This window comes from Schistocerca gregaria, chromosome 2 (assembly GCF_023897955.1).
Source record: "Schistocerca gregaria isolate iqSchGreg1 chromosome 2, iqSchGreg1.2, whole genome shotgun sequence".
Lineage (NCBI taxonomy): Eukaryota > Metazoa > Arthropoda > Insecta > Orthoptera > Acrididae > Schistocerca > Schistocerca gregaria.
Window position 1 is genome coordinate 170092691 of NC_064921.1, and position 17583 is coordinate 170110273.

General features: G+C 36.9%; 1 protein-coding gene across 6 annotated transcripts in view; it reads left to right on the forward strand.

The window, feature by feature from the left end:
* The window catches only part of LOC126336609 (leukocyte elastase inhibitor-like), a 134914-nt gene that overhangs the window by 57925 nt on the left and 59406 nt on the right, over positions 1-17583 (forward strand). For 5 of the 6 annotated variants that reach the window (XR_007564982.1, XR_007564981.1, XM_050000477.1 and 2 more), the window contains exons 6-7: positions 8602-8787; positions 17418-17556. Coding sequence is in view for 4 of the 6 variants with exons in the window: in XM_050000477.1 (XP_049856434.1) it covers positions 8602-8787; positions 17418-17556 (325 nt within the window). In the remaining 2 variants the exon portion in view is untranslated. The remainder of the gene's footprint in view (positions 1-8601; positions 8788-17417; positions 17557-17583) is intronic. The other variant, XM_050000479.1, reaches the window with a different exon arrangement.

The following is a 17583-nucleotide window of genomic DNA, read 5'->3' on the forward strand; positions in this document are numbered from 1 at the left end:
CGTTCAAAAAGTTTTGTGCATTCGTCTCTAATTTTTTTATTTTTTGCAGGAGGAGAATGAATTTTTTTGTGAACATACTTGGAACACTTAGCATACATTGAGCCTACCCAGTGTAGCCTCCATCAGCTTTGACACATCTGGCCCAACCTTCTTTCCATGATGTAAATGCGCTTTGGTAAAATTCTGGGGATTGACTTTTACACCATTGCTTAACACAGGAAATAAGGTCCTTCTCACAATCAAGTATTTTACCATGCAGGTAGCCTTCAGATAACCAAAGAGGTAAAAGTCAGACAGAGCCAAGTACGGACTGTAGAGAGGATGAGGAACAATTTTCCAACCCATTTTCCAGATTTTCTCCTTTGTCATAAGGGCTGTAAATAGGGTTTTGGCATTGTCACGGAGTAGTCTGATGAGCTGACCCTGAAGCTGTGGTATGTGGGTCTTGATGGTACATTGCAGCTTGTCCAATGACAAACAGTAACAATCCCAGTTAATTATGGAGCCAGGTTCCAAAAATTCAATAAAAATGACACCACACTGATCCCAAAAGGAGATGGTCATCGCCTTGCGACTTACTGTTCATGAAAGTCTTGATATCTTCTTCCAAGGGGAACCCTGATGACGCCACTCCATGGATTGGGTTCTGCTCTCAGGTTCTGACAAAAACAACAATGTTTCATCTTGGGTAATGATGCCATCAAAACACTGTTTTCACTCTTCAGTAAAGGTCTTCATGAGACCCTCGAATACATTCTTCCTCATCGTTTTCATTTCTCTTGTCAATAATCTAGGCACTCAATGGGCACAGATTTTTCTGTATCCTAGTGACTGTACCAGTGATACCACACTACCCAATAACAAACGAGTCATTTCAACAAGCTGTCATGTCGTCACACATCTGTCATTTCAGATGATTTGATCAGTGGTCTCTCTATTCACATCACTCTCTGCCATATGTTCTACGGCATCGTGAATTGTCCAGTAGAGAGAAATCACCTTCTTTAAACTTGTGCAACCACCACTGGATAATGCTGTGATCCACTGTGTCTTCCCCATAAACGGGGAGCAACTTCCTGTGAATCAGTGGGGCAGAGTTATCGCTGGTCTTGAAGAGGAACTCCTTCACTGACCGTTGTCGCAACCTGATATCTGCTTCACTGTCCATTATGGCTCACCTGTAAATAAAAGAAAATACTTTTATATACCAATTTGTAGCTAAATGTTCCAAGTATGTTCACAAAAGGTTTCACTCTCCTACTGCAAAAATAAAAAAAATAAAAAAATTAGAGAGACTGTGCAAAACTTTTTGAATGTCTTTTGTATATTTCAGTCCACCACAATCTGCTGGCAGGGGTCCAAGCAAATTGATAACCAGAAACTAAACTGCTCTATTGGGGACGATTATCTGCATTTCTCCCTGTGTAGACAATATGCTAAATTTCACCCTTTGACATTGGTCACAAGGAGCCAACTGTTTCCTTACTCTTCTAACCATATTATTAAATATGACAATTCTTGCATAATTTCTAAACACTTCCGTGCTCTCTAGTGCCCATGGTCATAATGAATGTAATTAACTGATGTTTCTACCTGTTCTTGTGCGAAACACAGCTTACATTCTTCCCTGTCTAAACCATTTTTGCCTAAATGGTAGACCACTATAAACCTTATAATATTGTTTAATTTTTTCACATCCTTTACACACAAAATTAACTTTAATGAATTTCACAGTGTTGCATCCCCATTTTGGAGCCTGTGCATATCTTGGCTTATTGCTTTTTTCTCCGATTCCATTCCTTCCTTGCACTTTTTGATCGGTACCTGGGACGAGGAATGTGCCATATTGTTCTCTGTCCCTTTTATATATTCAAATTGATATCTAAATTGCTGCAGAAACTTCACCCATCTCCTCAACTGACTGTTCGAGAGTTTACATTCCTCCCTGCCTTCCAGATAAATCCTGAATTTTTGGAAGCCAAGTTCTATAGCCAGTAACTCATTTTTCAACATCCTGTAGATTAGTTCATGATTAGATAGTATCCAAATTGCAAATGCTATAGTTCTCTTCTGTAGATTTCCAGCTATCATTTTTTTTCCTGGAACAGGACTGATCCTATACCATAATTGAACTGTCAGATGCAATGCAGAAAGGTTATGACATGCCTGGATAGTATAATACTTTACTATTAACTAAGCTGCTCGTGATAGCCTCAGATTCCTTATCTAAATCAGCGGACCAGCTCCAGGTGACATTCTTTTTTAACAGTCTACATATATTTGGTGAAGTCGTACTATAATCACAGATGAATTTCGTATAAAATATTCATAGCCCAATAAATGGCTTCATCTGCTCTTGCACCCAGAAGTACCCTTTATCTTCTCCTAGTTAGAAACTGTATCCTCAGAAGTTAACAGATGACCAAAGAAAGACAATTATGCCTGCATAAATTCACATTTATTCAGGTTAAGTCATCCCTACTTTATACATAGCTTTGAACACGTCCTCCAATATCTGGCAATGTTCCTGCCATGAGCTGCTGGTTATCAATACATCATTAACATACACAGAAAGTTTTCTGAACAACTCACATCCCAAGAACATGATTCAATGCCCTAATGAACACTACCACTGATATACTTAATCCAAATAGAATCACTTTAAACATATATGTTCTCTCTTCAAATAACAAAGCAGTACACTTCCTACTGTTTTCAGCAAATCTCACCTGCCAGAAACCACAAGTTAAATCTACACTAGACCCAAGCTGTATATTGTTAAAATTTTGCAAACGTTCATTTGTGTTTTCTGGTTGGTCAGTCTCTTTACAATTATTTAATTCAATCCCCTTGCCTCTAACACAACCAACCTTTCTTTTCTACTGTAACAATTGGATTACTATACTCACTCCTGCACAACTCAGTAACCTTCCAATCTATCATTTTCTTTATTCTGAATCTTATTGCTTCCTTGTCTGCCATAGCAATAGTGAAAGGTTTAACCTAATTATTTCATGAGGCATTACCTCTAAATAATATTCAGAACCAATTACTTTCCCAGGCTTATCTGGAAACATACATTTACTCACTAGTTCCTTGAGCTGAGAGCTTCCATCCTCTGACAGTTTTTTTGTGTTTTGTTTTATTTTACATTTATTTATTCTAAAGGATATGCCTCCCCACTATAGGCAGTCTCCCTTTTTTGGTGAGCCATCACTTTACCTCCCATCAATTCATTTCTAAATTTAACTCTTCTTTTTCTTTTTTTTTTTCCCTCCTACCTGCGTCATTAAATTCCAGAACTCTGTTACAATAATACTGCAACCATACTTACCAAAAATTCGTCCTGAGAATAATGGTCACAGTAAGGCCAGGCACTACAAAGCAGTCAGTATCGAAATACTGATCCTCAATATTAAAATCAAATAGAATCTTCATCTTTACTGGCTTGTTACATCCCCCAGTTGCGGTCTTTATTTTAACCCCAGTTACAGCCAATCCCACCAAATCTCTACTGGTTACCTGTTGCCAAATGATTCAGATACAGCTGACACACTAGACCCAGAATCTGATAATGCAATACTTTCTATGCTGCTCACTGTGACACTAATAATTGGTTAAAATTTTTCAATAATTAACTTTTTTTAATTTAGTCTCTTTCAACGGATCTGCTTCAGTGTTTTCCCTGCTCTCGCTATGCATTATATGAACACTCTTACACATATCCCCATATTCTATATCTGCATCTTCCTTAAACAGATCCCTAAGGGATATGTGTAAGTGTGTTCATACAATGGATAGAGAGAGCAGATAAAACACCAAAGCAGCCCATTTCCCTTGCATCCTGCTCACCCTTAAATCTTCAGTTTTCCTTGCCACTTGAAATTTGAAGTTATATTTTAGTTACTTTTATTCATATTGGTTGTATTATTAATATTGTTCCTCCTGTTTCAGTAACTGTAGTTATTAAACCATTCACAGATTTAATTACCTATTATTGCATCAATGTTGTATACAGCAATTTCTCTTCTTTGTTTATCACTACAATTATCTTCCCTATTGTAACTTGTCTGGTCCTATTCTTTGCGTATGCGCCTTGAGTTAAGCTCCCATTAGTTTTTCACTGGTCTGCCCTGAAGCCTTACACCCTGTGCACTCTCAAGTCTTTGCTCTTGCCATACTTCCTCTCTACTCTGCTCAAAATTTTCCCTTCTTTCATTATAATTCCCATTATCTCCTTGCGCTCTCTCTCTCTCTCTCTCTCTCTCTCTCTCTCTCTCTCTCTCTCTCTCTCTCCCCCCCCCCTCTCCCCCCCCCCCTCTCCCCCCCTCTCCCTCTCCCCCTCTCCCTCTCCCCCTCCCTCCCTCCCCAATTCCCACTGTGATTATTATGTACACTCATCATCTCTCCATCCATCCCTAAGATTTCCTTTGAAATTATTACTGTATTTAACTCTGCCATGGTTTCTTTCACTATCTACCTGCTCAACAAATTTTGGTCTGTAACACGGAGCTGTATCCATGTATTTTATGAAACCCAGGAACTCTTCTACAGAATCAGTAGGGCTTGGATGAGTTCTCACTGCAGTGATTTTGGAAGTCTCCTCTTTACTGTAGAGCTTTCTGTAAGCACCGCTAATGGCCTCTCCAAATGTATTAATTTACTTAATTCTTTACCACTCTTATATTCTGGCACATTCAAAAATTCATTTTGTGATATTTCTTGATTAGCTTGTCCTCCTGTATTTATTTAAGAGCATCATTTCAGAAGTCCTGGTATCAAAAAATTAGTATGTATGCTGATTACTCCACGTCTGAGCTCCCCTTTCTAATTAAAGATATGAGTGAGAAAATAGGCTAACACTAAAATGTAAAAGCTACAGCTACATCTACATATGTACTCTGCTAGCGTGTGGTGTGGCAGAGGGTACAATTTGTGCCAAAGTCATATTCCCCCCCCCCCCCCCCCCCCCCCCCCCTCTGTTCCACTCATGGATCACGAGAGGGAAAAAATAATTATCTGAACGCCTCAGTACGAGCTCTAATTTCCCTATCTTTGAATGGTGATTATTGTATGATTTGAAAGTTGTTAGTAATAATATATGCTGTGCATCCTCGGCGAAGATCGGATTTCGGAATTTAGTGAGCAGCCCCTTCTGTTTAGTATGTCGTCTTATCTGCAAGTGTGTCCCACTTCAAACATACTGTGTGATTTTTAACACTCTTGTGATGGCTAAATGTACCACTAACAAATCTTGCCGCTCTTCTTTGGACCTTCTCAATCTCTTGAATCAGACCCAACTGGTAAGGGTCCCATAGAGACGAACAATGCTCTAAGACTGGACGAAAGCAGTTTCCTTTGTTGAAGGACAACATCGCGTCAGGATTCTACCAATAAACCGCAATCTAGAGTGAGCTTTGCCCGTTACTTGTGTAATCTGACCATTACATTTAAGATCATATCGAATAGACACACCCAGGTACTTGATGGATGTTACTGCTTCCAAAGACTGGGCATTTATTTTGTACTCATACATTAATGGAGATTTTTGCCTTGTTGTATGCAGTAGGTTACATAAATAGCGGTAGGCCATACACCATTGCTATTTAGCCCAACAACACAGTATTGTATTAATACCAAATAGTATCCTGAAGGATATTAACACTGCTCAAAACAAATTGGTTGTAAGTTTTATATAACATGTTTTTGTAAAAGCACCAAAGTGGATGGTGACCACAGACATATAACTCATTGAATAACTGGACAGTGTCTATCACCAGTGCAAATTTTGGTATAACTTTGTGCAGATCTAGCACTATGCCCATCAGTATGCACTAAATCACAAGTTACAAGTCCCAATACAGGAAAATAACATTTGCAGCAAACACACTGCCCATAGCATTACCAACTCCAGCTGGAACCGCTCACCAACACTCCAGATACAAGATGTAATGCAAAAGACCATAAGCTCTGCCCTGCATGCTTTTCTAACATTCAGTTATTGACCACTCCTCGATTCAGTGCAAATACTTTCATCCTGACCATCATTCATATTTTCTTAAAGTTTTGAATAATTACTTATGATGAAACATTTGAAAATATTTGCAGTCATTTTCTAGTCTCTTAATAGATTCATTTGTACATTATTTTAACAATTTTAAGCAAATATGAAACTCACAAATCATCACGCTTTATACTAGTCAAAACACTAGGTATAAATCCCAAGTACAGTTGAATACACATTGAAAGTTATTGGAATATTAAAGAAAGAAACTCGTGCTGAGAAGATAACTTGCATCTCTGTGGACTAGTTAATAGTTATGGCACTACTTATTTAAATAAACTAAACTGTTTGTAACATTTTTTATAGTTGCCTGGTTAGAAGAATAATCTGTTCATTATATGGCAGGCATTATCCTCTTTCATCTGGTGTATCATGCGTGCAAATTTTGGGGTGAATTCAGTTGTTACTATTCACCATAAAAAATAATGGTAATAGTGTCTATAACTTGCTAACAAAGCTTCAGACATGGATTTATGTTCAATGAGCTTGGCCCATTGCCATGGTTTCAAAACTGTCTTGGTTTTTCTCTAGCATGCTTGCAATGAGTTGTAATGTATTTTCTTTAAAATCATATTAGTGACGACGTTTCATGTTACAGGTGCCTCCATATTAGCTCGTCCTGTGACCATGTCACTCTAATAAACCCCTCTTCCTGACTGGAAAACCCTGGTGACTGTTGGGCCTCCTGGCTTACTAGCCACCTTTACTTCTGCTATGCTTGCCTGTTACAGCCATGTGACAGCTTGCATCCCAACATACATTCATACTGGACCACAACTGACCTGTCACATTGTCCATCCTGCAGCAGTAACATCACACAGGCTCCTTGTCTCCTGTTGAGATCCTCAGGGCTGTTCCTTCAAAAATTTTTGTTGATCCGATAGTAGAAGCTTTCTTTCTGACAGCTTTTTCTTGGGCCTACCTGAAGCATGTAAAGAAAGTTGTATTAGTATCCTGAAGGATACTAATATGTCTCCAGTGGATGCAACAATCTAAGGGCATTGTGGCATTGCACTGAGATGCCCAGGTTGGAGATGTCAGTTCCAGGCCATTCTACAGTTCCCGTGGATGTCACTCTCTGATCACCTGAACTTTTTCACAGACATAAGTATTTACATTGTAGAGTTCGGATGTCAGGAGAGCCTGAGGCAGGTGTATTGTGAGTTTAAGAACTTAGTTTTGCATCCTCTGTGTGTGACAGATACATGTATCATCTCTTGTTTCATAGACTATTACTGCACATTCCAAAACTGGATGCAGCAGCATTTTGTACAGAACAGATCCTAGGTCCTGCAGATTTAGCAGTAGGTAGATCTTGTGCAGCTTTCCTGTCGCTTTCACACACAATTCTTCAAAATTTTGGTGTTCAAGTTTGGCATCTTTTGAAAGTGACAGCTAGGTACCTGACTGTGCGTCCCAACTGCACAGCTCCACCCAAGATCTCTTTTGCCACATCTCCATGGGGGCTGAGTGTCACGTCATAATGATTACATGGCTCATTGTTGCATTGAGTGAACCATCTGTTTTGCCACCCATGCCACTAAGTTGTTTCAGGAAGTCTGGAGCCTGCACTCAGGAGCTAGACATTTATGTTACTTTAATATGAAACAATGTAAATTGTCTATAGTATGAGCTGAACTCGTGGACTTGTTGGAAAATCAATTCGGTAAAGTGTGTACAACAGGGGACTGCTAGGACAGTGTGCTTTTGAGAATGAAATTGCCCTGTAACATGGATACAGTCCCATTCACCACTTCTTAACTGGATGAGTGTATTGGTCCTTAGGTTAGATTAGGAAAAGATAAATCATCTCAAACAGTACTGTGCCCAGTAAAGCAGTTATCCTCAAACGACTATTTGGTTAAAGATTGTATTTACTATTCATGAAAAATAAACCATGTATTTAACAATCACATTAAAAAAATATTTTTTGGAAAACATTAAGGAGTTAATAATGTAGGGGAAACCCTATAAGTGACATTGTGTTATTTTTCAGAAGTGGGAGTCTTGCTTTTCAGAATTATGAAAAGGATAGTTGCTATTCACCATATAGCAGAGATGCTAAGTCACAGATAGGCACAACAAAAAGACTCTCAGAAAGTGAGCTTTCAGCCAATAAGGCCTTCATCACAAATAGACACCAAACACTCACACCCTCGCAAGCACTCACACACAACCACAGATTCGGGCTCTGTCTCTGGCTGTTGTGTTTGGCCATATGTCTGTTGTGCAGATATGATTCTGAGTCTGGCCTCAGTCAGTCAGAGACTGAGCATGTGCGTGCACGGGCGCATGTGTGAGCGTGTGCACATGTGCATGTCTGTGTTGTCTGTTTTTGGCAAAAGCCTTGTTGGTCGAAAACTCACTTTCTGACAATCTTTCTGTTTGAGTAGTGACTAGTGGTAAGTAGCTACTATCCTTTTCATAATATTGTTACATTCCATCATGGATTTTTCATTGTTTGGTTTAGTCTTGTTTTTCAGTTTTCTATGTAAATCTAATGTACAAAATAAACTTATCGAAAATTTCTCATTTAGGGGCGGAACCTGAGTATGGTAATTTTGTTGCCACGCAAGATTGATGGTTTGAGAGTGCTGGAAAATCAACTTCGTGTTGCAGATATTATAGAGGCTTTAAGAACAATATATCCTGCTGAGGTAGAAGTTACATTGCCCCGATTCTTGCTACAAAATGACATAAATTTGAATCCTACGCTTATTAAGGTCAGTGTAGTTTATTACTTTAAGGTCCACATATTCATGACTCAAATTGTTTGTTCTTTTTAAATATTAACTGTCAAAGGCACAAAAACCAAGGATTAAGACTTTCATTTATATTACAGTTACTAAATTACATGTATTTGAAATGATATTTAGCCACAGTAACTAATCTTATTATTGTAAAACAGAGTGAGTAGTAGTATACAGTATATTATAGGAATGGATTCATAGGCAATATGTCACATATTAGATGCTCTGTGGTGCATGCTAACTCTCCTAGAGCTAACAAGGAGAGATCCTCAGAGGTGGGATTGAGCTTTTGAAATCATTCGCCATGCAGGTTATTGTCGTTACCTTATGGTCGTTCATCAAAATAGGCCATCATTTGCGAGTAATAGATGAAAATGAATATTGTGGCTCCTCTAGAGCCTTAAATTCAAGATAATTAGTAATTATGCACAGAGGCTGTGTAATGTAGGGGTAATATATGTTCTTGACATGATAAAGATTATATGCTCAAATTCTGTCAGTTGCTTTGTAGTTCTTTACTTTCAAATGTGTATCAAAATGACTCTTAGCATTACATTTAATTAGTTAGTTGATATAAATGTACTCTGTTTAAATTCTAGTCCTTTTTTTGCATCATTTTAATCATTGTATTAACTTCTCCATTTTCCCCCTTTTTTCTTCCTGTCATTTTTAATTTGGAATCTTTGTGCAGATGATTATAATTATTTTTTTGTATCTGTCGCAATATTTAAATGTTTGAAACTACTGATCTATCTCTTAAGAAACAAAAGATAAAGTATTCTGTTTATACTGGGTGTAAAATAGTCTTTTTTTCACTCCCACAAGATGTAGATTTTTGTCATGGGTATTGTCATACAAACAATTCAACCATACATCTTGTTGCACTAAGAACAAAATAATGCAGATGAAGATGTATAGGAAAGAATGGATTTTAAATGAAAAATGAGGAATAGAAATAGTGAATGAACAGCAGTGAATATAAAATGATAAAATGGAAGAAACTAAATCAGAGTTAATATATAACAGCAACTAAAATGATGTGGAAAAAGATTCCAAATAAAAAACAATACTAGGAAGAAAAAAATGAGAGCAACTCGAAAAGTTAATATGAGGATTAAAATGATGCAACATAGGATTAGAAATTTTAAAGAGCTACATTTAAACTAATCAGTTGAATAAAAATAGCCTTTTCAATAAAAATTAAAAAGTAAATTATAATGAAGCTCCTGACATTATTCAAACCTGCAACTTTCTGCAGATCAGGAATATTCCTTGATCCCCATGCAATGCTGCTACTCTGCACAGTGTTCTTATATTTAAGGCTGAAGTGAATCATGGGAATTCATTTCTCATTGATTACTCACAAATGAGAGCCCACTTTGATGAACGACTGAAAGGTGTAATACTAGGGACCCTAACCTACATAGATAATTTCAAAACTCAATCTCTGCCCTAGGGCATCTCCTTGTAAGTGTAATGATGATACATACAAGGATCCAGTTAAATATGCAACACTTTCTTACTGTTCTTTCCATCTTCCAACAAATATGCTGTGCACCAGTGATCACTTATTTTAACGGTAATGTGATAGTGGTTAAAATCTGTGGAGAAAACACTTCAGCAGAGCTGAACAAATGGCTCATTTGAACAATAAGGTATTATATTATTAACTTGATACAACTTCTTTGATGAATACTGGCTCTATAAGGCCACTGGCAGACATATTATACTATACTAGCTATCCCACAAAAATTAAAGTAACTAGGAAATTTGTTTCCTTCACTTGCCTTAGAATAAAATCAACTTTTAATTAACATATTACTCCAGCAATTTTTCACTTTCATATAAACTTGTAATTGTGAAATTCAGTACTGAGCCAATATTGAATTCCAACCCACAACTCAGCCATGTGGTCCCCCTTTTGGCAAAACTTCAAAATTCCATTATTTCCTGTTCTCCTGTATTGTTGTTCTTATAAAGAACAAACAGATACCTAATTTAAATACAAGGTCATATCACTGTACCTCTCTTCCCTCACTGCCAGGCTTCTGCCATCTTCACTTGTTTGCCTAGCATAGGTGATGCCTGCCGTAGTCATCTGACTGGAAAGTGTATCCTTTTGGATGACTATTTCAGGGAACTTTCTGCGAAGATATTATATCTTCAAATGTATAAGAATTAGGGTGTTTGTTTATTTATTTATTCCATGTGATCTGATGATACACAGTGTGTTACAGATGCCCGAAAATATCAGTTAACATTGTTAACTATATTAACATGTAGTATCCTAGTGTATTATATTGCAAAGATTGGTTAAGTTTACTTCACTCCATTGCTCAATGTTTTCATTTTAACATAAATAGCAAGATTACTGTTCTCGATATTCATTTATAGAGTAAAAACAGTGCAACAACAAATATGACTTCACGGCTTTGCTAAATTTTATGTTGTCTTCAATGGACTTAACACTAGTGGGAAGACTGTTGAACAGTTGAAGGCCCCTGTGGAAAGCTCCCGTTTTACACAGTTGAGTGTTTGTACATAAAACATGCACATCTGAGTCTTTCCAGGTGTTGTGTTTATGTATGGAGTCAGTTGGCACTGGAAAAATTTAGTCTTGGGAATGTATAGGCAAGGCAGTGAAAAGATTTCCAACTTTCTGAAGATGGGTTTGCAGGAGTCTCTGGGTTTGCTCCCAGTAATAATCCTCATTGCTCTCTTCTGGGTTTAGAATGTGCTCAGGGCAGTTGGAGAATTTTCCCAGAATATCACACCATATTTTATGAGGGCTTCTATGTATGTGTAGTATGCACTGGTTAATGTTTTCAGGCCATCACATGATTTCAGTACACTCAGTGCATAACAGCCAGAACTAATTCTGGGATTTACCTTACCTGTATGTGTATTATATTTCAGGTTATCTTGAACCCACAGACCCAGGAATTTGGAAACAGTGTCAGTATCTATTGGCTGGTTATTTACAGTGACAACTGGCTGAGTCCTAATTTGCATTTTGTGTTGTGTGAAAGTTCATGGAAGCTTTTTTTTGTGTTGATAGTTAATCTGTTGATTTTGGCTAAGTTCACAGCTTTTTGTACAGCCTCTGTATTCTTCCCTTTGAGGAGTACAGTTGTGTCATCAGCAAATATTATTGTTTTGTGTGCATCTACATTCAGGCTCAAGTCATCAATATACAGGAGAAAAAGTAGAGGTCCCAATACTGAGCCTTGTGGTACACCTTGCTTCCCAATACTGAGCCTTGTGGTACACCTTGCTTTACAGTTTCTCTGATGCCATAGTGTTCCATTTTTTCCAGCAATATTTTCTGGTGAACAGTGTCAAAAGCCTTTGACAGATGCAGAAATAGGCCTGTTACGGTTTTTTTTTTTTTTTTTCTAACAGTGTATTTATGCAGTTATATACTGCAGTTTCAGTAGATTCATTGCTTCTGAACCCATGTTGAGCTAAACTTAGTAAACCTTTTCTTTCCAATGATGTCAATCAGTTTTTTGTACATTATTTTTTCAAAAACTTTAGAAGAGAAGGATGAGATTGAGATAGGCCTGTAGTTATTCATATCTTTATCATAATCTTTTTTGAAGACAGGAATTAGTTTAGAAAGTTTCAGAGCTTCAGGGAAAGTACCTACCTGGAAAGGTGAGTTAATGGTTCAGCAATTGTGTGTACACAATTTTTGATGACAGCTGCTAGGATAACATCAATTCCAGCTGAATATGAATTTTTTAACTCTGAGGGCCTTTGCAACATCATGTTCAGTGATGTTGGTAATGAAAATTGATTCTGCACATGTGTGATATTTTTGGTTTGCTGGTTGGTATTTGTGTTAGGATTATTTTTGACCAGTTTTTCAGCTATGCTCGTGAAGAATATGTTGAAAGAGCTCACCCTAACTTTGAGATTAGATATAGATTCTGAGCAAAAATGGCTCTGAGCACTATGCGAGTTAACTTCTGAGGTGATCAGTCAGACATAGATTCATTGTTGAGTTTGATTTCTATGTTCGTGTGTGTAGCTTTGATTTCCCCTCTTCCCTTTTTATAATATTCCACATTGCTTTTACTTTATTGGTGGATTTGTTGGAAGCAGATGCAAGACTTGAGGCATCATATTAAAAGATCTCAGTATTCCACAAATATGAAAACAATAGTTCTTTGAGAAGTTATGCAGTAAACAATGATTTTATCAAAAAGGTAACATATATGCTTACAAAAATCAAAAAAAGGAAAATGAACAAGGCATAAATAGTATGTGGTAGTAAATGTACTGCTCGTATTACTTCTTATTAGGTTCATTTAGAGAGAGACGATCCTGAGTCTTTAGAATGCAAACTGCTGAAGGAATCATAAAATCATTACCTATGGAAGAATTTGTGGCCTCTGTAAGAGCACTGAGGCCCCAGACTTGCTGTAGAGAGATATGGGTGCACACCCATGTGATGACAGGGTGAGCAATTACACATGTCAATCACCCACTGCACTCAGTTATGCCGAAAACAGATAAAGAGAGGTTTCAAAAGAACAACAAAGGTTGTGGCAAGTTTCCTGCCAGCAGGAGGAGAGTGGGAAACAAAAATTCATCAGAGAATGACACAGGTGTATGAAGAGCAGAGCATGTCCACTGTAAAGGGCAGATTCGGATTCCTTACATTCCATTGACCACAGACAGCAGAATAGTTTTTCTCAGTGATAGTGTGTTACAGTTGCAATATAAATATTAAAACTAATGTTAACATTAAATGTACAAATTAAATATCTTATATTCACCAGTTATACAGGTTTTAAATCGTAATCTTAATATGAATTTCAATGTTAGGTGTATCAAAAAAATGTTTCAAAGTGTGGAATTGGTTGCCAACTACCAAACTTGTGGTATTATTCTTAACATACATAAATCGGACAAAGACACATATTTACGACTGTCAAAATTTTGACCTTAGGGAATGGAGGACGGCATTGTTTCTGTGTGTCAACATTACACACTACTCGTAGTACAACACAGATAACAGTAATGCACTCAGTTTACAAGGCACAGCTACAGACTTAAATAATAAATTCAATATCATACTCATCAAGTGGAAGAGAAAAACTAGAATCTTAAGTATTTAAAGTTTCCTTGATACAATATTCTTTAATATTGTTCCTGATAAAAAGTGCAGAGACATGGATATACATACTCACAACTGTTAGTATCCTAAGCCTGACAAAAAGATAGTGACCGTGCGCTATGGGACCAACATTGCATATTATACAGACCATTTTTCGTTATAGATAGGGAAATGTTCCCCTATGAGTAGGTCATATGGGGTATGTGACTGAAAGAGCCCCAGATATATCATATGGAGATAATTATTACTGATGACACCACTCAGTTTTTAAATAATATAAAATACTCATGAGATATCTCTACAAACTTGGTGGATGTGCTCTTCCCCATTGAGTTTGGCATCAATATGTATTCGCAGGGGTTTGCCACATATATTTCATGTGTTCTTAGACAGTCCTGACATACACATTTGATTGTTTTTCCTAGATCATGAACAATTTTATTGGCTGCAAACCAATGTAATGCAGAGTCAAGAAGTGCTTGCATAACCATATAAAGGGTTGGGATGTCATGATGTGAAATAAGTTAAGTTGTATAATCAGCATAGCAGATTACAGACACTGATACACAATGAGGCAAGTCATTGCTGGCCACGGTGAAAAAGAAGGAGCCAATGACAAAGCCCTGTGGAACATCTGACTAGTTTTTACTAATGAATGACTATTTCTAAGTGAGTCAAATTGTCTTTTATTGTTCAGGTAGGAAAGCAAATTAATGCTAATGTAGATTTGTGTACACCATAATACTCCAGTTTTGTTAGTAACGTAGTAAAAGGAAAAAGTCATCATAATTTTGGTAGTTGCTGAAGTGTGATCGACACTTTGCAGAACAGCTACTGTGGTATTTTTACCATTTGAAATTCATAATGATTGTTGCAAAGATGGTCATGCTTTCCACAATAATTGCTTGATTGAATGTGCATGAGGATTCAGATATTTTTGAGGGTACTAGCACAACAGAGACTGGTCAGTAGTTCTTCAGTAGTTGCTTTTCTTCCTATTCGAAAATGGGGATAACATTTGAAATCTTGAAGGAATTCAGAAAAACATAATACTCTAAACATTTATTAAAAACAACACTTAGTGCCTTACTTATCAACTGAACTGTTCTTTTAGCAACATAAGTAGGTATTCTGTACCAGTCCATACTTTTGGAATGAGGTAATTTAGAAACAGTTTTACAGACTTTGAGTGTGATTTTATACTAATGAAACAAAGGCTCTTTAGACTGCCAGGGACCAAGCAGATTCCTTGCAGATGTATGTTCAGCCTTAATTTTGACTCAGAGGTCTTTGATCAATGTGACAAAGTACTCATTCAGTTCTCATGGATCAGTTCAATGTTTGACATACCTGGCTGGAAGAATTATCTTGGCTAATAACTTCTGGTGTCTTGTTGCTCTGAATATCCCATTTCAGTATTAAAATCTCCACAAATAACAACCTTTGTTTTAAACTTAAAAAGTTTCTTAACAACTAATCCATACTGATGAAAAAAATATATTTATATCTCCATTTGGAGATCTATACAGGCTAACAATTATTATTATGCCAGTCAGTCTTACATAACTAAACTTGGCATATACTTCTGAACAGTATACTGTCTTACCTAATTTTGAAAATGTTAGACCTTGCTATCATTCTAAAGTGAACACGCATGTGCATGTGCATATCCAAATTAGAAACAATGTAGCAGTCCAAGTTGGAACTGCTGGAATGTTTACCTCCTGTAAACAAACATTTTTGTCACTGCTCTTGGTCGTGGTAGAAAATTCCCTCTGTACATTTTGCACATCTTTATTTTCTCCACTTCGTCATTCACACAGCACCATTTGTGTAGGTCGTGATGATGCAGTGCAGAAAAAAAAAAAAAAAATCACATTTATATTTCCGAATTTGTGCAGTTGCTGTTCAAGGGAAAGCACAAAATTTTTCTCACTGTGTGTGTGTGTTGGGGGGGGGGGGGGGGGGGTCTCATGTCTACACATACTTCATAATTCAGAGGCTGTAGATCACCCTTGGCTATTAGTGTAAATGTCAATTTTACATGTAATTTTGTGGGAAGATTGCTGTCTAGATTCACATTTTCTACTCCATTCTTTTTGTCAGAAAAATTTCTAATAGTCAGTAAATGAATGCTGTTGACATTCACATTATGTTGGTTATTTTTCTGTTGTAAAGTTCATTACTGTCTTGTCTTATTTGTGCAGTCTTTGATCTTGCCACGTGGTTCCACACTGTTCACAACTTTCTACAATCAGCAATAGAAAGCATATGGAAAAAATCATTCACAAAATTTTTGTATGCTACAGTCTTCAGTAGTTTTCATCTTCTGTTTTTATATGGCACTTTAGTCTGCTTTTCTTAGTTTGCTTGACCTGTGATGCAGAAGATTTGCTGAATTTTGCCATAACAACAGCACAGTTTTTTGCTCCCTGAAGTTTAGAGATACTCATTTTTAATTTGGCAACAGTGAATTGCAAACTTGAAATAATTTCAGTTTTACATTTGTACACACTTGCTTTTTGCTGCCCAATTCAGTTTTTCGTGACTATACTCTAGGAACTTTCACTCTGGCCACCATCTTGAGCACAAGGAATTCAAGGAAGGACAAATATCATCAGGCAGGTGGCATACAATGTGGTACATCGCACCACATTACTCATACTTTTGTCCAACAGGTGAATGCCCTCATTATTGAAAAATGCCCTCAATATTGAAAATAGTTATGATGGCAGCCTTAGTTGCAGGTTGAATTGAGCATCGGAATTCCAATGGACATTCATTGATGTCCATACACTTGTGCTATTCATCAGTGAATTTCCATTTGTGACTCTTTTCACTGTAAGAAAATGTGCTGCATCCTTTTGCTCTTGTTTTGAAGACTCCATTTCTCTGCTTTCAGCATTACTGACTGCTGTGGACAGTCAGTGCGTTCACATGCTCCCGCTATCATATGGATGTATGTCCATATCCCTCAGCAGTTTTCATTTTACAGTTTCCAGCATGTATCTTTTAGAAGGACTTAATAATAAACAGTTTTCATTAGTTAGTAATTCAGGTCACAGTTGTGAACTAGATACATTAGATGAGGAAAGTCATTAAACTCTTTAGTCTTTCTCCTTTACGAAGAAGATAAAAAGTATGTTTCATACATATTAAATTTGATCTCAATAAAGTGATTGTTGTTGTGATCCATCAGGTATGAGAGCAGATTTCTTTCTCTATTATATCCTTCTACTTGTTCTTCAGTGAGGTGAAGGTTTTTTTTCCTCTTGGTAAATCATTGTTTAGTAACCACATAGTTTTCAATCAGAATAAATATTTCATGCTTGTTTTCCCACATTACTGTATAATGCACCTATTTATATGACTGAATTTCATTACTTATTTTTGTTGCTAGACATTACTTTCTATGGACTGTTTTCTAATTCTTCTCATCCATACCAGGACACTCAGATAAAATAATTGATTATTTCAGTTGGGATTAAGTGATATGTTTGACAGAAACTTGGCAGACTTCAGTGGAATTTCTGACACTGGTCTCTTTGTGAGCCAAGTGAAGCAGAGAACTTTCATTGAAGTGAATGAAAAGGGCACAGAAGCAGCTGCCTCAACAAGTAAGTAGCTACTTTAACTGTTTTTGG